General features: G+C 35.8%; 13 protein-coding genes across 16 annotated transcripts; 12 read left to right on the top strand and 1 right to left on the bottom strand.

Annotated features, from left to right (window-relative positions):
* Window positions 1-339: 339 nt before the first annotated feature.
* Window positions 340-3123, top strand: OCT59_014400 (uncharacterized protein; the record flags this gene model as incomplete). 2 transcript variants are annotated; one of them, XM_066149989.1, is made up of 3 exons in its annotated part: window positions 340-1161; window positions 1534-1984; window positions 2597-3123. In XM_066149989.1, the coding sequence occupies 3 exons, from the start codon at window positions 340-342 to the stop codon at window positions 3121-3123; spliced, it is 1800 nt and encodes a 599-aa protein (XP_066002207.1). The 2 variants fall into 2 exon arrangements, with proteins under 2 accessions (XP_066002207.1, XP_066002206.1); XM_066149988.1 differs by lacking the exons at window positions 340-1161; window positions 1534-1984 and having other exon boundaries at window positions 2668-3123.
* Window positions 3124-3222: 99 nt separating this feature from the next.
* OCT59_014399 (uncharacterized protein) lies at window positions 3223-3570 on the top strand (the record flags this gene model as incomplete). The annotated part of the gene is made up of 1 exon (XM_025331989.2): window positions 3223-3570. The coding sequence occupies one exon, from the start codon at window positions 3223-3225 to the stop codon at window positions 3568-3570; it is 348 nt and encodes a 115-aa protein (XP_025178973.2).
* A 214-nt stretch (window positions 3571-3784) lies between these two features.
* On the top strand, window positions 3785-4608 carry OCT59_014398 (uncharacterized protein; the record flags this gene model as incomplete). Its single annotated transcript, XM_066149987.1, has 5 exons — window positions 3785-3927; window positions 4297-4312; window positions 4406-4426; window positions 4493-4507; window positions 4576-4608. 5 exons carry the CDS (start codon window positions 3785-3787, stop codon window positions 4606-4608), a joined length of 228 nt encoding a protein of 75 aa, XP_066002205.1.
* A 100-nt stretch (window positions 4609-4708) lies between these two features.
* Window positions 4709-4933, top strand: OCT59_014397 (uncharacterized protein; the record flags this gene model as incomplete). The annotated part of the gene is made up of 1 exon (XM_025310762.2): window positions 4709-4933. One exon carries the CDS (start codon window positions 4709-4711, stop codon window positions 4931-4933), a length of 225 nt encoding a protein of 74 aa, XP_025178975.2.
* Window positions 4934-5319: 386 nt separating this feature from the next.
* Window positions 5320-7344, top strand: OCT59_014396 (uncharacterized protein). 3 transcript variants are annotated; one of them, XM_025317068.2, is made up of 3 exons: window positions 5320-5692; window positions 5770-7090; window positions 7176-7343. In XM_025317068.2, exons 1-3 carry the CDS (start codon window positions 5383-5385, stop codon window positions 7234-7236), a joined length of 1692 nt encoding a protein of 563 aa, XP_025178976.2. In that variant the 5' UTR covers window positions 5320-5382; the 3' UTR covers window positions 7237-7343. The 3 variants fall into 3 exon arrangements, with proteins under 3 accessions (XP_025178976.2, XP_066002203.1, XP_066002204.1); XM_066149985.1 differs by having other exon boundaries at window positions 5402-5711; window positions 7176-7344; XM_066149986.1 differs by having other exon boundaries at window positions 5402-5711; window positions 5770-7088.
* Window positions 7345-7630: 286 nt separating this feature from the next.
* Window positions 7631-8302, bottom strand: OCT59_014395 (uncharacterized protein; the record flags this gene model as incomplete). Its single annotated transcript, XM_066149984.1, has 6 exons — window positions 7631-7657; window positions 7841-7885; window positions 7944-7952; window positions 8037-8083; window positions 8157-8240; window positions 8284-8302. 6 exons carry the CDS (start codon window positions 8300-8302, stop codon window positions 7631-7633), a joined length of 231 nt encoding a protein of 76 aa, XP_066002202.1.
* A 95-nt stretch (window positions 8303-8397) lies between these two features.
* Window positions 8398-9192, top strand: OCT59_014394 (uncharacterized protein; the record flags this gene model as incomplete). Its single annotated transcript, XM_025317070.2, has 1 exon — window positions 8398-9192. The coding sequence occupies one exon, from the start codon at window positions 8398-8400 to the stop codon at window positions 9190-9192; it is 795 nt and encodes a 264-aa protein (XP_025178978.2).
* Window positions 9193-9306: 114 nt separating this feature from the next.
* On the top strand, window positions 9307-9744 carry OCT59_014393 (uncharacterized protein; the record flags this gene model as incomplete). The annotated part of the gene is made up of 1 exon (XM_025325872.1): window positions 9307-9744. The coding sequence occupies one exon, from the start codon at window positions 9307-9309 to the stop codon at window positions 9742-9744; it is 438 nt and encodes a 145-aa protein (XP_025178979.1).
* Window positions 9745-9900: 156 nt separating this feature from the next.
* OCT59_014392 (uncharacterized protein) lies at window positions 9901-15185 on the top strand (the record flags this gene model as incomplete). Its single annotated transcript, XM_066149983.1, has 8 exons — window positions 9901-10044; window positions 10124-10230; window positions 10308-11129; window positions 11328-11345; window positions 11555-13252; window positions 13328-14442; window positions 14507-14751; window positions 14825-15185. The coding sequence occupies exons 3-8, from the start codon at window positions 11021-11023 to the stop codon at window positions 15183-15185; spliced, it is 3546 nt and encodes a 1181-aa protein (XP_066002201.1). The 5' UTR covers window positions 9901-10044; window positions 10124-10230; window positions 10308-11020.
* A 55-nt stretch (window positions 15186-15240) lies between these two features.
* OCT59_014391 (uncharacterized protein) lies at window positions 15241-16185 on the top strand (the record flags this gene model as incomplete). Its single annotated transcript, XM_066149982.1, has 3 exons — window positions 15241-15325; window positions 15400-15520; window positions 15582-16185. 3 exons carry the CDS (start codon window positions 15241-15243, stop codon window positions 16183-16185), a joined length of 810 nt encoding a protein of 269 aa, XP_066002200.1.
* Window positions 16186-16895: 710 nt separating this feature from the next.
* On the top strand, window positions 16896-17207 carry OCT59_014390 (uncharacterized protein; the record flags this gene model as incomplete). The annotated part of the gene is made up of 1 exon (XM_025325873.2): window positions 16896-17207. The coding sequence occupies one exon, from the start codon at window positions 16896-16898 to the stop codon at window positions 17205-17207; it is 312 nt and encodes a 103-aa protein (XP_025178983.2).
* Window positions 17208-17309: 102 nt separating this feature from the next.
* Window positions 17310-18049, top strand: OCT59_014389 (uncharacterized protein; the record flags this gene model as incomplete). The annotated part of the gene is made up of 1 exon (XM_025317072.2): window positions 17310-18049. The coding sequence occupies one exon, from the start codon at window positions 17310-17312 to the stop codon at window positions 17916-17918; it is 609 nt and encodes a 202-aa protein (XP_025178984.1). The 3' UTR covers window positions 17919-18049.
* Window positions 18050-18908: 859 nt separating this feature from the next.
* On the top strand, window positions 18909-19955 carry OCT59_014388 (uncharacterized protein; the record flags this gene model as incomplete). Its single annotated transcript, XM_066149981.1, has 1 exon — window positions 18909-19955. One exon carries the CDS (start codon window positions 18909-18911, stop codon window positions 19953-19955), a length of 1047 nt encoding a protein of 348 aa, XP_066002199.1.
* Between the last annotated feature and the right edge of the window lie 129 nt (window positions 19956-20084).

Genomic DNA, 20084 nt, shown 5'->3' with positions numbered 1-20084 from the left:
AGTCTATGTGTCTATAAATGGCACAACCAAAACAAATGTCTTAACTTTCGCTATGTTACAGAAAGAAGAGGAGATAAATACAAGCAAATAAATCTTCTAGTAATTACAGAAGATGATAGAAGCCATTACTGTATTATCAAAGATTTACATAAGCTAGTATACAATCATAGCAAACATAAAGGGCGAAAATACCTCTGCCGTTATTGTCTTCATGTATACTCTTCAGAGATAAGATACAATGAACATTTGCCAAAATGCAAGGGTTTAAATAATGCCCTCAGCGCCCGCAAATGCCGGTGAAGAATAGGAGTGTCCAAAGCTTTCTATAATCATAAATGCATGCAACCAAATCCATATCGTATTTTCTGGGATCTAGAAATGTTAACCGAAAAGCTAACCCCAGAAGAAAAAACAAAACTAACCCATACTGAAAGAATACAGAAGCATAGGCCATGTGGCTATTGCTATGTGGTTGTTCGTATGGACAGTTCGCTTAATTATGAGGTTATGAGTCATGATTTATACAGAGGCCCAGATGCACTTGAAGGATTCGTTACAAAAATCGAGGAGGAGCTGGCAAATATACAGGAGGACTTATCAGCGCCTGCAGAAATGATCATGGCACCAGGTGACCTGGAGGCATATAAAGAAGCAACCGAATGCTGGATTTGCAAGAAACCTTTTATCAAGCCATCACAAGAAGTATTGCAAAAATTCGAAGAAGCAAAGCAGAAATTATTAGAAGCTAATGAATGGGAAGCAAGCATGGAGGAAGATCATCCAGAAAAGAAAAAGATACAGAAAGAATACAAAGAAGCTTTAAGTGCACTTAATCGAAAAGTAAAAGATCATGATCATATAAATGGAAACTACCGAGGCCCAGCTCATGACTCTTGTAATAAAAAGTTGCGCATAGGTTCTTTCGAAACTAAAGTGCCCCTAATCTGTCATAATTTCTGGGGGTATGACTCTCATCCACTTATGAAAGTTGTGAGCAAGTTTACGGCCGATAAGCTAAATTGTATCCCTGAAAATATCGGCAAATATAAAGCAATGGACGTAGGACAGCTCCGATTTCTTGATAGTTTTCAGCATATGGCAATGGGTTTAGATAAGTTAGTAGCATGTCTAGGAGAAAACCCAGAAAAGTTTCCCCTAACTGTTAAGCATTTCACAGAGAAAGGCTACTCAATGGATAAGATCAAGCTTCTTTTCCGAAAAGGAGTATTCCCATATGACTGGACAAATGCATGGGAAAAATTCGACAGAACAAGCCTCCCGCCTAGAAAGGATTTCTATTCGCTTCTCAGTCAGCAAAATATCAGTAAGGAGGACTATGAACACGCTCAAAAAGTATGGCAGACATTTGAGATGAAAAGTTTCAGAGAATACCATGATCTTTATCTTGAGACAGATGTACTGTTACTTGCCGATGTGTTCATGAATTATACTATTATGTGTTTGCAAGATGATAGTTTAGACCCCTCTCATTACGTCTCAGCACCTGGAATGTTCAATGATTCTTTATACAAGAGTAGTGGAGCTGAACTCAAGCTTATGACGGATATAGATGAGTATCTGATGGTTGAGAAAGGTATTCGAGGCGGTATGACAATGGCAAGTCACCGATATGCCAAAGCTAATAATCTGAAATGTCCAGATTACGATTCTAGTAAACCTACAACTTGGATATTATATGAGGATATGAATGCTTTATATTCAGGTGCAATGACACAATATATGCCAACAGAGATCATAGGCAAGGTAGGTCCAGAAGAGGTACCAGATATTCAAACTATTGCGCCTGATGCAGAAATAGGCTATATGCCTGAAGTAGACTTAGAAGTTCCGGCGCACTTACATAACTTCTTTGCAGACTACTCTCTGGCACCAGAAAAGCAAATAGTACCTGAAAACTGGTTAAGTCCATATAATGAAAGATTAGTACATGATAAAGCAGTTGGGGGTGGAAAATATACAACAGGTGAAAAGCTCATCCAAACCCTTTATCCCAAAAAGAACTACGTGGTCCATTATCGTGCACTCCAGCTATATATGAAATTTGGGGTAAAGGTTACAAAGATCCACGGCGCTCTCAAATTCCAGCAGTCTCCATGGATGAAAGAATATATTGAGGAAAATATTCGTAAACGCAAAATAGCAAAAGCCAATGGAGATGAGTTCGGGGTAATGTATTATAAGCTAAAAAATAATGCAGTATTCGGTAAACAGATGGAGAATGTCTGTAAACATATGAGAGTAGAGCTACTCCGAACAGAAGAGGATAAAAAAATCAGGCGCCTAGCAAGTTCACCATTATTTGTAGGCTTTAAAGCATTCGAAGGGGGCATCACAGCAGTCCACATGTTAAAAGGAACAGTAACTCTAAATAAACCAATTTATGTGGGGCAGGCAATTCTCGACATTAGCAAGGCCATGATGTATAACTTTTGGTATGGTTACATAAAGCCTCGCTATGAAGATAAAGCCCGTCTACTTTATACAGATACAGACTCGCTCATCATGTGGATAGAAACTGAGGATATCTATAAAGATCGAGCAGAAAGACCAGACATTTTCGATCTTAACTATTCAGGAGACTTATTTCTAATGAAGGATGAGACAAAAGGGAATCCAATAGGTGAATCAGTATGTTTAAAGCCAAAGATGTATTCAGTCCTTCCAGCAGGCCATGATCCTAAAACTCCTGAAACAGATGCAGATTTTGAGAAAGAGTTAGAAGAGGAAGAATTTAGAAAATCTCAAGGTGTAAAGTATTGGGAGAAAAAGCATGGCATCCAGAAGGCTAAGGGTGTTAAGAAATGCGTGGTTAAAAAGGAGCTTCGACATGACAAATTTCTAGAATGTCTCAGGACTAAGAAGTTAACCCGACATGATATGTATGGTCTCCGCAGTTATGATCATCAAATATATCTGGAGAGGGTAAATAAGATAGGGTTAAATCCATATGATAACAAGCGCTGGATCTTACTTGATGGAATTCGAACTCTCCCATATGGTCATTGGCGAATTGGACTATATAAACGCCTGGTGGCATCCGAAATAGCTCCTGAGGAAGCAGAAGAAAGGGCTATGAAAGTTAGACTTCGTGTCAAGGAATAGATGCTTTATAACAAATATTTTTTCCGGGTAAAAAATTATCAAAGAATATAATTTTATTAATTAAAGTTTTTCTATCGTTATAGTAGAAACAATACAGACATGGTTGATCATAAGGATATAGAACTTGCGCAAATCAAAGTCATAAAAACTGCATTGCGAAAGGGGAAAAGATATGATAATCTTGCAAAAAATTATGGAGAATATCTAAAGAAATTACGAGCTGAAAAGAATCCGAATGACTATATTAAGACAGTTGCAATCAAGATGTTCCCTAGCGAAGAGGCATACAATTTAAGGCTAGAAAATTATCGAAGTAGGTATGCAGACAAAGATTTGTGTGCCAGCCTAGAGGAATTATATGAGCTTTATTATCATATAGCTAAAGAGGAGAATCGTGAAAGATCAGATGAAGAAATAGAACAAATGCTCAGAGCAATGTCAATCTAACTGTCTTCTGGCAAAGCTTTTTATAAGCTAGACTAGTGAATGGTGAATATATACAGGGAAGACAAGTTACAGCATTAACATGAATATTATATATTTTTTTCTGGGTATATGAGCAAGCGGGTAGGGAAGCCACTTGCATACATTAATATTATTTTTTCAATTAAGGATATAGGCTCCTATAACAAAGTAGGGGTTTACTATCAAATTACACAATATGGAAAGTTTAGATGATATTATAGAAGATGCGAATAAAAATATTAAAAAGGTGTTTCTAGCAGGGGTTGCACCTGAATTTCGACAAGAAGCATATATAATTGGTCTTAAATTAACATTGGATAGATTGGCACAGGAGCTAGAGTTTGCGCAAAAAGATGATTGTTCTTCAAAGCCAGCCAGTCCGGAGCAATGATACAGTAGTTATATTTGAAGATCTATGTGCTGATCATTAGCTCGGAAGACTTAGCACAGATTTCTGCGCAATGATGTAATAGCCGATCACCAGACAGGGCCTGTGCGACATATTAATTTTCGCATATATATCAAAAAAACATATTAACCTTTATTTTTTCCCGAACAATCATGAGAAAAATGTGAAAGGAGGTCTACATGCAACACAGGACCAACTCTAAAAGTAAATAGTGCTGACAAAAGCATATGTTATGAAAGGCTAGTGGAGTCGCAATTCCGAGATCAGCAGGCGTAAAGCCAACTATGTCTCTCCGGTAGATCTCCATGTGAAAAGGTAAGAGGATTCCGTTTACATGTGCTTTCATAGAGCTCTTGGCATCATACGACAATACTAATTACGCCTCATGCCTCCTTAACTTTTTCCCAGGCATATATAAAGCATGTAGAGGTATGTGGAAGTTCAGCCAACTTTCCGCAAAAAACTTTCCCAGAGAAAATAGTTTCACTAGCGTAGCTAACGCAAAATAAGGTATGTTTATGCTAGAAGTTATGTATGTATGGGAGCGAGTTTTTCTAACCATGAGTCCTTGGAAATAGGAACCAGACAATGGCCAATACTTTAACTCTTAATTGCCTTGTTATCCCCAGCGCCGAGCCCGAAAGTGTAACAAGACATAGTATTACTACGCTTAAGATCTCTACCAACGAGACGGTCGATCAGTTAAGACCTATGATTAAGGAAAGGTGGCCATCATTATTTGAAAATATTCTTCCTACCAACTTTATTCTTCGCAAGATCGATTCAGGAGTGATTATAACTATTAGTGATCAAATTAGCCAATATAATAATAGGCAAGGCCAACGTGGAGAAGAAATGTTCCCATATCAATTAATTTCTAGGCATTTTCCCCAGCAACCTCCTAACGATAAAATTCATATTATTGTAGAAATTTAAATATTATAGAGCATCATGTAGCGGTATATTCGCAATTTTATGTATTGTAGGTCGGCTTGGTCCCTCTAGGACCCTTCCGGCAACGTTTTTTTTATTTCTTTTATTCCATAAATAAAGTATTATTATTGTACTGTACATGAGAAATGGGTCACGTGTAATGATGCGGTCCAGGACTACATTTTTATCCGAACCAATCTAGCCTATATAAAAAGTAGCACTATATCAGGTGATAAGCGAGAAGAGTCTTCACGGTTAGGGAGGCGCAGTGATTAGGCGTTCGTTGCACCATGCAATTGCTGATCATACGGCAGGTCTGTGAAACAGAATAATTTCTCACATATACTAGGCCTCAGTATTTTTTTCGCAAATAAATTCTTTTTACTCTTGTCCTCATATACCGCACTTTGAGCCAATAACATTTCGCAAAAAATACTATATAAGTCGGAAATATGTCTATCACTTTATTCTGTCTTGTTAAAGGAAATACAACCGCGAACGCTTTCTCTGTTAAAATAAGTAGAGACGAACCTATTAGCGAACTCAAGAAAGCTATTAAGGCGGAAAAAGCACCAGAGTTCGACAATTTTCCTGCAGACAGGCTCAAGCTATGGAAGGTGTCGATCCCTGGCGATCAGGACGATCAATTAAGAAATCTAATACTCCAGGACAGTGACGAGCTGTTGGCAATAAGAAAGATTTCGAAATATTTCCCAGACTCACCTCTCGAAGAACATATCCATGTTATTGTAAAATTACCCCGTAAGTGTCTGGAGGTCTGGTAAGGTCTGTAATTTTCGTCATTTGCCCTCATAATATTAACACGCATTCGTTTCCAGTTCTCAGCTTGGAAGAGGCGTTGTCGTGTATTCCGCCACCCATAACATATTCTACGGACTGCGTTACCTCGAATACCACTACTAAGGCTGTAGGTGACCCGCCGGCAAGTGTACAGCTTTGGGGGGACTTTTTCGATAAAGTGAATCAATTCCGCTTCGACCAACAGCCGATATTCGAGAGGCCGAGATTTAATGATAAATTTGCTGTGGTCGATGAAGAGGATGTTCGTAATGCCATAAATGTTAATATTTGTATGATATTGAATGATCTTACAGGACCAGACTACGTATATTCAAGGCGACCTACTGACACTCCCGGCATACCAGACTTCAACTGTCATCTCATAGGTTCATTGATCTTGGTGATGGAGGCTAAAAGAAAACATGTTTTAGAAGATATGGGGGAACAGACATTTCCCGAGTTTTATAATACAAGTAAGGGCAAGGATGTGATTCAGCAAATCTATAATTATATGGGAGGAAACGAACTTAGATACGGTATTCTTACCACCTATGATAATCACTGGTTTCTATGCCGAGAACACACGAAGCTCTGGATCTCAAAAACCCTTCCACTACAATCCGAATCTCCACCAGTTCTCAAGGCATATGCTTATCTAATTCGACAGGCGAAAGAGAATCCCAACTCTCCTAAACCTCAAGTACTAGTGCCGGCTCAAGGGGATAATAATTCACGAACTCTTCGATCAAACTCAAAATCATCATCCAGCTCCTCATTAAATAATCAGGCTTCCAGCACATCTGCGAATCAACAATCTTTTTCTATCACTCCTGTAGACCAACAAGATTATAGCTTCACGGACTTCAAGTTTAAGGGCATACTAGGTGAAGGACGAAGTGGTAAAACGCTCCTATGCGAGTTTCGTGGTGATACAATTGCTCTGAAGAGCGTAGACTTGTCGAAGGCTCCATCGTATGTTCTGAAAGAAATGCAGAAGGAAGTAGAGATGTACAAAGATCTAGCTGATATTCAAGGCAAGTATATCCCAAAGCTGGTCTGTTATGGATATTATGGAGGAGGCATGAGCTTCGTTATCGGCTTAACCATTGTTGGCACTATGTTGAGCGACCAAAAAATTACGGAACAGCAAAAGTCAAGGGCTATTAAGGGATTAGAAGCAATCCACAAGCATGGTATCCTCCACAATGATATTCGGGAGGAAAATATCTTAATTAACGATAAAGGTGCCCTATACCTGATTGACTTCGGGATGGCAAGCCGGGAGGACACAAAAAAGAAGAGAAAGCTTTTCGACGAGGAACAGCTCAAATTATCTCAATTGCTAGATGGATATATTGTGTAAGAATTTATTATTTTACAAATTCCTGTACTACGATTACTTGTAATCCTAGTTTATTATAATTAATAATCATGTATTTTACAGACATTTCGTAAAGAAGGAGGGGCGAATTTCCAAGTCACGTAAATGTCAGGTGGTTAGTTAGTCCGTAGGATAGACATTAGATCAAAAAAAATAGTCATGTATCATGGGTACAGTCCCGAACATTTGTATTTATTTTTACATGTATTAATAAAAAAATTTTCTTGGCAAATTTCGCTTACGGGCCGTGAGGGAAAATCACATGATATATTTTTTTTATTTTGAATAGTTATATACAATGTATTAGTTATTATTGATCATGTCGGTTAACGAAGCTAACCCATCTGAGCTTGAACTATCGAAACAGCGTATCGCTGAACTTGAGGCTGAGAACGTAAATCTTAGAAGAAAGCTGTCAGTGTCTGATGCTGAAATAGCTGAACTTAAGCGCAGTAATAACGAATTTCTAAGAGCGAATAAGGAATATAACGAGAGGCGTGATGCTGAAAATGCCAAACTCAGGGCCACAATCGAGGAGTTGAAATCTGAGAATATTGAAGTTAGAGATAGACTCACGAAAGTGGAACAGAATCAGTTACATAATGAGCCGAGAGGCACTTCGCATAATTCTTCTAACATCAGTACACCTAACTTCAATTCAGTTGCAGAGCCAACGGTAACGCAACATGAGAAACCGTTAGTGGATGTGGAAATGGATACTTCATTACCTGAAGAACCGATACCAGAGGAGTTAGCAGAGGTAACCGTATCAGCTGTTAATATATCTGTTATAGACCAATGTGATCAGAAATCCTTGGAAGATAAGGAGACAGTTGTTTTCTTGGATGAAGAATACAAGAAAAAGGTTAGCGATGAGATTAGGCAGAGGAACAGGGAAAAGAAATTATTGCGTGAATCATCTACCAAGGGCTTATCTGGGGATGTGTTCATTAAAGTAAACTCCGCCTCTTCTGTAGACAAAGAATCTCGATCACATAAGAAGAAAGAAGTGGAAAATATCGTGCAGGATGTATTTGATTTTACCATGGATAGGTCCGAGAAAAAACAGCCGGAAGGTGCTTTGCACATGACAGAAATTTCGCTGACGGGCCGTGAGGAAAATAATTGCTTAGCAGAGTTATCAAGTTCAGACGTATTGCAAAATATAAACCGCTTATATGAGAATGCATGTACTGCAGAAAATGAAAGGGTAAAGGCTAATCAGGCGGAAATTTTGTGCTGGAGAAATTTTATTATAGGACTGGATAATAGTATAGATGAAATCATGATCAAAGAAAAGGTGGGAACGAAAAAGGCCAAAGGACTGATTTATGATTTTATTCTTGCACACAATCCTGACACCAAACGAAAGACTTTATATCAGCGCATCAGTAGAGCTAGGAAGGTTTATGAGTTTACCGAAAAAATAGGAATTGATAAAATTAAATATATTAAAACATATAGTGCGAATTCTATTGCAGAACTATCTGACAGTCAGATTCAAACTATTGTTGATTATTTCTCCAATAATCCCAACACTGAATTACCAGATGATCAAGAAGGCTCTATTATCGATTCTGAAGAGGAGATTTCGTGTGACCAGACCGATGCATCGGAGGCGGTTTCAGCAACGCGAGCTGAGGTAAGCATTCCAACATCACCTATTCCATTGACCCATCTCCGCCTTAACGTCAATTCTTCAGATAATTCCTCTAGAATCGGTCCAGTAGCTGTGAGTACATCACCTGTGCCTCAGATAAATGTATCTAACAGACCCGGACTTCCGGTTTCTATCTTGCCTGAAAATCCCGAAGAGAAGCGAAAACATATCATTGGGTTGGTGCTAGAGAAGTTTCCTTATCTATCTTTAGACGATAGTGATGAACGCCGTGATACATTTAATCTTGATAGTTCAGCACTCTGCCCTTTATGTAATGGAGACCATAAAGTGAATCGAAGTATATTTGATGAAATAAAAGGTGAATGGGGTGATGGTGAGTATTACGGAGAACGAACTTATCGTCTCAAATGCAGGGAGTCTTTTAAACCTGGAATTCCAATAGTATCGGTAAAAGCATAGACTGAATTATCGTATAAGTTATTTCTTTTTTTTCGAATCTTATCCAAAAGAGAGTCCCGAACATTTGCCACGTAACATTAAATAATTCTTTCGTGTATGAAAATATCATCTATCATGACATCTGATCTTGAGGTGTTGATCGCTGAGCTTGAGGCTAAGAAAACTGATGAGAAAGCTAAGCTTGAAGCACTTGAGGCTAGAATTTTAAAACTAGAGCAGGATCAGGCAGAAAGAGATGCTAGAATTTTAAAACTAGAGCAGGGTCCGGTAGAAAGAGAGGCTAAGAAAAATCGCAAATTCCAGACTAGATGTATCCAGATAGCTAAGGAAATCCTTAATGAGGAACCTATTATCGAATATCGTCCTCCTTTCTTGAATGGATTAGAGCTTGATGCCTTCTTCCAAAAATATCGAATCGGGTTGGAGGTGCAAGGGGCTCAGCATCGGTTTCATAGCACCAGCTGGTATAAAGATGCCAAAAAACTCGAAGAAAATTTTCTTCTTGAAGTATGGTATGACGAAAAACCGGAAATAGTTATTCCTAAAAATTAAGGAGTAGCATCGATCCCCACGTAATTCACGACGTAATTCATTGTGAAAAATACGAAGTCTTCTGGTAGCCAATAGGCGGAAACTTCGTCATGTGAGATCGATGCGCAGTTGATGTCCGAAAAAAGTCGATCTATTTGAATTATTAAGCGGATCGTTGATGCCCACACACGTTATATACTAGAAACTGAACGACACTCTTTCCAAATCAAAAGTCATGCTTAACGTCACCAACGTTATTAAAAACTCTTACTTAGTGACGACAATTTGCGCGCTCTCACCCATTTTGATCCCATCTGTTGGGTATATTTCTTTACGAATAAATATAATAGTTACGTATTCTGCAAAAATCATTATACTAATGTCGATTATTTCTTGCTAGACTTTTTATTTTAGTTAAAGTAATGAAAACTTTTCAAAAAGAGCATGAAACACTTGAAACTCTATCTGTGTATGAGAAAAGGCCCGGTCAAGCACAAAGGTTTCTCGGTAATAAATAGTTTTTTTATATTTTTTTTTCATAGCACAGTAGTAATATATGTGGCCCTTGATGTAATTATTTATAGCTCGCGTGAACAAGAACTTCAGGTGGCCCACTTCAATGCCGGAATACATTAGAAGGGGTACGTTTATGGATATCACCGACAATGACGATGAAGAGTTTGGGTTAGAAGTTGGGCTTAATTACTTATTTTTCTACAACGCACTTGACAACGGTGAATTTGCTGAACATAAAAATGAGTGGGTGACAGTACACAAACAGAGAGCAGTACAGTATGGGCAGATGTATGACGATGATAGTCTGAGCTACATTCTTGAAGTTATGCCTGGCGCTGTCCAACTTCCGGTCGACCAGACAAAACTGCCACGTAATCCACCGGCGAAGATGGTGACAGTTCAGCGTGTAAACAATGGCAACGACTACAAGGTTTGAATATGCACTTAATTATATATTTAGGATATTTCATTATGAAATTTAGTACTTTTAAAGATATATCCATGTACTGTAGTTTCAAGTTAACTTAAATAAAATTTTCAAATAAAGGTCAGGGTTCGTGTCAGAAGACCGAGTGATGGATCAATTGTTTTACTTCCTTATGATTTTTATGATGTGCAATATAACAACAAATTGTATTCATGTGTGGTGGATACAGGAGCACCACAAACAATCTTGCCATATTATATTAGAAGGACACTTGGTGGAAAATGGGGATGGAGTACACATTATAAAATAGCCGAAGGTTATGGAGCACCTGCAGTACAATATTCTGCATGTAGAATGTTTGATGTTTCTATTGGCGACAATAATAATTGGACCAAGTGGGTTCAGGCTAAAATCACGGTCTGGGAAAATGAACCCGGTGATCAGGTCGAATATGCTCTTGTAGGTAATGATGTCACGGATCAACTAGCTTATATACATGAGCCGAGAAATCCACTTAAGGGGAGTGTGTAGTCACGTGATTTTTAATATAAGATTGATCGGCGTCAAAAATTTTTCTGCGGTTTTAGATTTTCGCGTCAAAGTCAACGTGATAATCAAATAAACAATATAAAAATAAAAACCACTTTTTCTCATTTTTTAGAACCTAAAGTTTCGTCAGGTACAGTTTTTATATAGACTTACATATTATATTTTAGAAGAAAATATCAAAAGAAGTTCAAAAAAAGTTCAGAATCGCTATATAAAAGTTCAGAATCCTATTTGCCGGGATTTTTTAGTTACCCAAATTTTATTTCAAAAACGATATTATGCTTTTATTTATTATTTACACTTTCCAAATTTTAACTTTATTGTTATTCTACTATTTAGACATGCCTTTACGGAAATGGTATCAAATTTTATGCCAAAGGAATCCGCATTTCGAAAGTTACCAGCGACCATATAATAATAGTTGGCTTGTATTTGACAAATCCGTACCTTTGGAAGCTTTGGATATACACAACGAACTTGTTACTTCTAGTTCTTCAACAACTACTCCATACCTTGCTTTAACAGTACATAATTATCCAAAAGATAACTCTACAAGTACTTGGGTTCCTTTATTAGTTGGTTATACAGTAATAATTCTTTGGAAAAAAAAACTCTTACGACTTGCAATTACTAAAGACAGCAACAATAATTTAATTTATATGTATGAAGATTATGAAGATGATATTTCTCTTACTGATTGTGTACACAGATCCTCCCATCGTAATTTTTTTCATGGATTGATTCATTATCTCAATATAGATGGTCGCGTTTCAATTCCTGCTTTAATAGGACTCAATATTTTGGAAATTGTGATTCAACTCAGGAATGTAATTAATATGACGTTTCCAAATTTATTCACTCAAGTTAAACAGGCTCATAATGCGATTGTAACTACAAATAGAATAAAAAATAAAATGAAACGAAAAGCAAGTAGTTTATGTGAAAATTTAGAAAATAATATATCTACTTCAACAACTTCTAATACAGTAAAAATCAATTCGGGTATTTTAATCAGTTCTAATGGTCTTCCCATGACTCCTAAATCGACCCAAGCACTTGTATGTGAATATGCTTCAGAACTTAACGAAAAAAGAAATCTGAAAAAAAAATTAAAGCGTACAGAAAATAAATTAGTTGAACATGAACAGGCAATGAATCCTTTTATTGTTAACCTACAAGAAAATAAAGAAAATATCGAGAGTAAGGTTTCAAATTTAATACAAGAATCAAATATAGGTACCACTATGCTCATTAATACAGACCAATTCCTCCGACTAGTATTGTCTCAACCATGTTCGCAATGCTTTACAATGCTTGATTCTAAACGTCAATATAGTGTTTGTTCTATAGGATTCACTTTCAAAGTTTCAATTACATGTGATTGTGGGAAATATACAGAATATTCCAATGAAACTTCTTCAAACTTTTCTTTAGCAGTGGCAAGTAGTGGATTAGTAGGAGGAATCAATCGTCAATCACTTGAAATGATATTAGCAACACTTGGAATAACCCAGCAACTTACCAAAAAATCTCACCATGAAAATCAAAAAAAAATCTTCCATCCGATTTGTAAAAAGGCAGAAGAAAGTGCAAACAAAGCTCTTCGATTGACATGTGAATATATAAAGCAAATAAATGAAAAAATTCTGCCAGTAAGTTTTGATGTGTCATGGTCACATGTAAGAAATGCAAATCAGGCCAGCGGAGAATTTATCTTTTCAAAAAAATTAGATGGATATCCTCACAGACCCATTCTTGGATTTTATTTTGTTGAAAAATCGCGTAAATGCAAGAAAAATGGTGAGAGTGTTATTGTACATAAGGGCAATCATGACAAAAGCTCCAGACAAATGGAACACGCGATATTAATTGCTATTCTTCAAAAAGTTACACCAATTTTGGAAGAATTTGATCTGCTACTTGATATCGGAATAGATGGAGATTTGGAAAGTAATAAAACACTCGGCACAGTAGCAATAGTTAACCAAATATTTGCTGACTTAAAACATGTTGCAAAATTAATACGTAGCAAAATTGGTCAGTATGTTTAAAAATATAAATTCAATAAATGGAATTTAATTATTAACTAAATTCACCTTATTTTTATTATAGTAAAGAATGTACAGTGGCGTTCTTTTGAGCAAGTGATAATGCAGTATTTTAATGGATGCATTTATGCTGCTGGTGCAAGAAAAGCTGATAAAGAAATAGATACTCCTAGCGAAGATGAATTGAAGTATGTTCAAGTAGAGGGATTAGTTAGACATCTTTGTGGCAATCATTCTTTATGCTGGCCAGAGGTTTGCTGGATCAAAGAAAATCCTGATATTGAATTGAAAGAACCTAATCTAATTACATATACTGAAAATCAACGATATGCATTCCGCCAATTTTTACTTACAATCTTTCAATTACCAAAAGGCCAAGGTTTAGTAACAGAAATTCGCACTTCATCTAATGAATCATTCAATAGAACTAAATTAGTTTATCTTTCTAAATTAATTGATTATTGGAAGTCATTTGCAGCTCGCTATTCTCTGGCTGTAATCCAAAACAATGAGGGAATTGCAAATCTTTTGGAATTTATTTACACCGTAGGAGTGGGGAGTTATTCTGAGAATGATATAATAAATATTAGGAAGATACAAGAAGAAAGACAGGCAAATAGAGAACGTAATAATGAAAAGTTAGCACAAAAGACAAAAGAAAAAGGTGAAAAAATATTAAATCAACGAAATGAATTAGAATCTTTTGACTTTAGTCAAGAATTAGTACCTTATGGTCGCCAGTTTCAAAAAAGAATACAACAATATGAAGAATTTACACCCTCATTTGCTTGTTATATCAAAAACTTTTCCACTACAGTCAAATGTATATGTTGCCGCTCTTTTCCCAAATACACATCTAGTGGCTTATGTAAATTATGTAATTATTATATTCAAATGGGATACCATGATAGAATTATTAATGAATCATATCAACCAACTTCAAAATTACCTGTTCAAATAATTCCTCCAGATCAATTTATTCTTCAACATATATTTCAATTTTCTTCATTCCGCTTATATCAACGAGAAGTTATTCAATCATATACCCAAGGTCAGGATGTTTTTGCATTAATTCAAACAGGAGGTGGCAAAACCTTTTGTTACGCAGCATCCAGTTTGATTTTTTCTGGATTGACAGTAGTGATTTCACCTTTGAAAGCATTAATTTTAGATCAAGTGGTAATTGTGTAAGATTTAGTGATTATATTTTAAAAATATTAACTTGCCTTTATCTTTACTTCAGAACGAATTAATCAAAGTTGGAATACCATGTGCAGGGCTTTACGCAACAACAGGACAATCATTGGAATACCAAGAGAAAGTTTTTCAAGAAATCGCGAGTAAAATGCTCAAAATATTATTGATAACACCAGAAAAACTAATGCTCAATCAAGGTTTTCGTAATATGTTAAGAAAAGTTCATGGAGAAATAGGCGTTAGATTTGTAATAGATGAAGCCCATTGTATACTGGAATATAACCATTACAGGTAAGAATTACAATTTCTTTTATATATATATATATATATATATTAATCTAAACTTCTTACATTATTTTATTAGGCCTGAATGGAGGAAGCTAGGCTGCTTAAAAGAGTTTTTTCCATCCACTTCCATTTTACTTCTTACTGCCACTTGTTCCCAAGATGATGCAGAAGTAATTCGTCAAAACCTCAATATTAATTCTGTAAACTTTAATGTGATTCGCAGTTCATGCTTTTCCCGTCCTGAAATTGAATATATAGTGAAAAAAAAGAGTACCTGTGAAAGAAATTTAGTGGAAATAGCTAAAATTGTTAATGAAATTAGTGATGGTCAATGCATAATTTATTGTTCTTCTCCAGGTATATGCAATGAAATATTACCTTTATTGCAAGACAAACTAAAAGGCACAGCAATTGGCACTTATCACGGAGGTGCTTGAAAGTTTTGAAAGAGATCAAGTTATGCTTCAATGGAAATCTCGACTACTAAAAGTCATGATAGCAACAAATGCTTTTGGGTTGGGCGTAAATTCACCTAATATTCGCACTGTTGTACATTATACATTTCCGTCTAGTATAAGTTAGGATTTACTGTATATTATTTGTTAAAATATCAGTTATAAGAAAATTTACCTTTTTCTTTTTATTACATAGGTAATTTTATACAAGAATCCGGACGTGCAGGTCGTGATGGAAATCCAGCACAAAGCATTTTGTTTTATTCCCGAAATGATATTAAAACTGTATATACCATAATTACAGGAGGCCGCGAAAGGTACTGTGAATTTCTTTCATTACAAATAAAAAACTTATTTAATAAATAGTTTTCTTTATAGTGATTTCGATAATAATGAATCTACATCTCTTGAACGCACACAATATCTAAACAAGGGGCAAAGGAAGATATTTGAAATGGTTACTTATTGTGAGAGTATTTATGAATGTCGTGCCCAACAACTTGCAGCTTACCATTCATGGCAATCCGATTCCAAAATTCCGCGGTGTACAAAATGTGATTGTTGCATAAACTATTTTAAAGATCTTCCAAAATCTGAAAATATTAAAAATGATGTAATTCATTTACTGAAAGTTATTATCGCTGTGACAGAATTTTTGGGAATGAGAAATCAACTTACTTTACCTATCGATATTATTCATGTTTTTGCTAAAGCAAATAACAATAATATCAAAGAAAAGCAACTCAGTTCTTTACCGATTTACAAACAAGATTACAACAAAACTCTTCGGCGATTTGAAGATATTTCTCGTTTACTTGACAATTTAATTATAAAAAATTTGGTAAAAGTTCGTATTGATTTAAAAAAAGTAAATACAAGTACAAGTTCTACACAATTGTCCGGTAAAGTAATAATAGAAGGAATTACCGAAAATGCCATAGAAATAGCACAAAATCGGTGTTGGAGTTTTTTATTGAAATGAGAGTTACAAAAAATTTATATTGTATTACAAAAAAAAAAATAAAATATTTTTTATAATTTTGGTAGGATTCTGTGATCCTATTCTGGCTGGATTTATGAGACGCCCTTAAAAATTTCCGATTCGGATTCCTAAATTTTGTGCCATGTTGATCATAATAAAAATCACGTGACTACACGCTCCCCTTAAATTCTTGGATATTGGAGATGAACCTAGACTTACTGCATTTTCGAATACTTGTAGTTAAACTGACTTACTAACTGCATTTAATAGTTAATGTTTTCCTGAAATGAGTGAAAATTTTTAAATATGTGAGAGATTTTTATTCATAAGAATAAATAATATTTTTTCTGATCGTCGCTAACGAAAAAAATAAAGGTTGTACTGCACCGGGATAAAATAATCATGTGAGAATAATCACCCGAAATGATTTTATGATGTGATAAAATAAAATATGTGATGTGATTTTTTTCTATAATGTGATATTATTGCATTTTTTTTATTCTACAGAAACATTGCAGTAATTACAAAAAAGTACTTTATCATCAACACGAAAAATGTCATCATATTCATTACACCTAGTATAAACTGATATGTTTTTGAAATTATGTCTCTTGAATATAGCGAAAACAAGAGCCAAGCTAATATGTCCAAATTGGGTTTGTAAAGGCAGAGAGATCGAAACTCTAATAACTCAAGATCTCTTTAAAGAAATGGACAAACCTACAACCTCGACTGCGGAAGACACTGCCACTAAACAAGTAGACTCTGAAAATCCAACTCACATAGGTGAGGATGCTGATGCAATTTATCTGAGCAGACTGGGATTATTAGGCGGAGAGGAAGAAAGTTCGTCCAAGACTACTGAGATTGCTAAGGAAACTTCTGACCAGGCAACCAGCCCTATTGAGGTTGTTAGTACTACGCCTGGCAATTCCGAAAATGTGGGTGACTCGATTTCAAAGGACTCTAGCGGACAAATCCAACGCCCATATGTGAGAAATGCTTCGAAGAAATTTCTCTAGAATTTTTGAAAGATTATCCTGTAAGCATGCTGTGCACTGTGATTGCATTGACAATCCACGCAAGATGTGTCCTACACTCCTACCTGCCCTTCGTCTGAAACGATGTCAGAGGTATCAACTCTAATAGAACAGGATCCGAGTGATGCACAGAAAAAACGTACTAGAGAATCGTCCGCATCTACCGAAAAATCGTCTAGCAAGAAAGCGAAAAAGACTGGTGGGAAGAAAGTATCGAGCATGCTAAAAAAACTTATCGAAGAATTATTAACTGATGTGATATCAGATGTAGCTGGAGAGAACTTGGAAGAAGCAAGTGAAAACGAAACCAGCAATTTTTTGCAACTATACGATAAGATTGATAGCGCTGAATCTAAAAATGAAGATGCATCTCAAGGTCTTATTTACAGCTATTTTGATTTTGGGGAAGCTGTATTTAAACGATACAAGGAATTAAAACTCGAGCATGGTAAGGATGGATCTCAAGCATTGGTTAAAAGTGAGGTCAGAAAAGCGATTCCTGAAGCAAAATGTTCTGACGAAGCTTTGCGAAAAAGGATGGAGAGATCCGAAAAGGTTTATAAGCTTTTTAATAGTATAGGCAAAGAAAAAATAGCGCAGATTAAAACCACCCCTCCAGGTTTTATCTTAAATCTAACTAAGGATGAAAAGGATTATGTAATGGCCGAAGTCTTAAAACAGAAACTTCGTTAATGTCCTGCGCATTTTTGCCGAGCCCGGACACGGTGTCCAGACTCTACCATTAGAAAAATAGTATTTCTTACACATGTATTTTCAAACATATATTAATAAAGCATTTGCAGTTAGCGTAACACTTTTATTTTAAAATACATTAATATTTTACTGCCAAGTCTTTTTTGCCGAACGTCATAGAGAATAGTATTTCGAATAAAAAAACATGGCTAATTTGCTGACTACTGCGCCATGTGATTAATTCTTTTTTTTCTGCGCAATTAAGTCGAGCCCGGACACCGTGTCCAGACTCTACCACGATAAATTTAACCAAGATATCAGGGCAAGCTAACTGGATAGGTTATCTATCGCAGATCAAGGGAGACAAATTTAGCCGGATGTTGATCTCGCTTCTGCGCAATTAAGTCAAGCCAGGACACGGTGTCCAGACTCTACCATCAGAAAAAACAGTTGTAATGATTTTCCCGAATCAAAGGCTATCCGGCTAAAGAAAAAGTCCGAAATCTGATTGGCCGATCATCTCATGATTTATGGAAACTCGCCAGCTCCTGGAACTCTCCAAGAACTATCGAGGAACTGGTAGGGAACTGGTGGAGATCACATGTGATACGATATACAGTACATCATGCCACAAACTGATTTAGCCGAAAGCGCTGTGCATATGCATGTAAATATAAAAATAGCCCTTTTTTCTCTCTAGATTCGAAAAAATATGTTTTTGGCCGGGGCCCCGGCTGAAATTTGCCAAGATTTTTGAACTATTAACTTCACCCCGCAGTCTTTAGGCAAGGGGGAAATGAATTTGGGTTTACTAGTGTGTAGTCTCACTAAATCGGCTACAGATCAATAAAACTGCTATAAATCATTAAAACTGCTTAACCGGCAAATTTGAAACATATTATCTATTAGTATAAGATACTAAAAAGTTGCTAAAAACGCTATAAATCAATAAATTGCTATAAATCATTATAATTCGTTCGAACAAGAAATATGTCCAGATTATCTTCTAATATTATTTTAGATGAGTGGTTTAATAAGATTGTGCCTAAACCTATTAATAATCGTCCTGGATATGATATGAAATATGTTAGCGCATATATTGTAAAATACTGTTGTAGTACTGACCTCAAAAAAATAATCGGAATAGAGTGGGAGTATGATACATTATCAGTTGTGAAACCAGGTCAGTCTCTAATTGCATGGGCCGTAAGTGTCAGAATTCGATTACAAGAATTATTAGCCAATCAGAGATTTAGTGTATATCACCTACATTGCTTGTTTGCAGGATTTGGGAATGGTAAGATGGTTGATTCTGACTATCATCGGCCCAGAATCAATAAGAGTAATATGGCTATTTGTTTTGATTGCTGGAAATTGGTAAAGATTACCGATATAAAACCAAAAAAAACATATTTCAGTGAATGGTGCAGATATGGATATGAGATTAAATCCGAGAACTTGATGAAATACCATTGGGATAATGAATGCTCCAAAGCTAAAACCCCAGATGGAAGTGCTCGGATTATCCAAAGAGCTTATAGGAACTATAAGAAGCAACCTGAAACTTTTGCAAAACGAGTTTGGGAGGCGGTTAGAAATGATAATACTCTTAAGGAAAAGAAGTTTCTTAATATGCCTAGTAGAGGAATTCGTTGCACTGTAAACTTGGATATATGGTATTCTATTGCTGGATTGTATAGACCTTATCATGTTCCGCAAGATCAACTTTATGATTATATAAGCTATTCAAAGCATAAGAGGCGCCAATTATCTGATAGATTGGCCATAGCAAGAAATAAAATACAATGCAACTATATCACGCCTAGTGCTCCAAATTTTGAGCCAGCTTATATTTCACCTGCCAAGCAAGAAATGATTCCACTAACTTCTTATCAGTTATCGAATTGCAAAAGTGATACAGGCGAAATTTTTATCTCATCTTGGTATGTAAAACAAAATAACTTACTACCATCTATAAACCATTTTAATCAGCCCATATTAAGATTGAAAGATGGAACAAAAATCATGATTGTTTAACTGGCTTAACTGACTGATTCTGGGAAATATCTTAATTATAGACTATTGCTATTAACTGAAAATTAATATTATTTAGCCAAAGGTGCAATGTATAACTTATTCTTTATTTTTTACGCTAAATAATCTGTA

The sequence above is a fragment of the Rhizophagus irregularis genome, chromosome 22 (assembly GCF_026210795.1).
Source record: "Rhizophagus irregularis chromosome 22, complete sequence".
NCBI classification, from domain to species: Eukaryota; Fungi; Glomeromycota; class Glomeromycetes; order Glomerales; family Glomeraceae; genus Rhizophagus; species Rhizophagus irregularis.
The sequence above is the reverse complement of the archived record's forward strand: the minus strand, read 5'-3'. Positions and strand labels throughout refer to the sequence as shown.

What these genes read in the sequence shown, in the direction of transcription:
- OCT59_014396 (XM_025317068.2), top strand. Translation starts at nt 5,383, where the DNA reads ATGTCTATCACTTTATTCTGTCTTGTTAAAGGAAATACAACCGCGAAC. An exon ending in TGTTATTGTAAAATTACCCC is followed by an intron (nt 5,693 to 5,769) that starts GTAAGTGTCTGG and finishes ATTCGTTTCCAG; the next exon opens with TTCTCAGCTTGGAAGAGGCG. An exon ending in TTGCTAGATGGATATATTGT is followed by an intron (nt 7,091 to 7,175) that starts GTAAGAATTTAT and finishes TGTATTTTACAG; the next exon opens with ACATTTCGTAAAGAAGGAGG.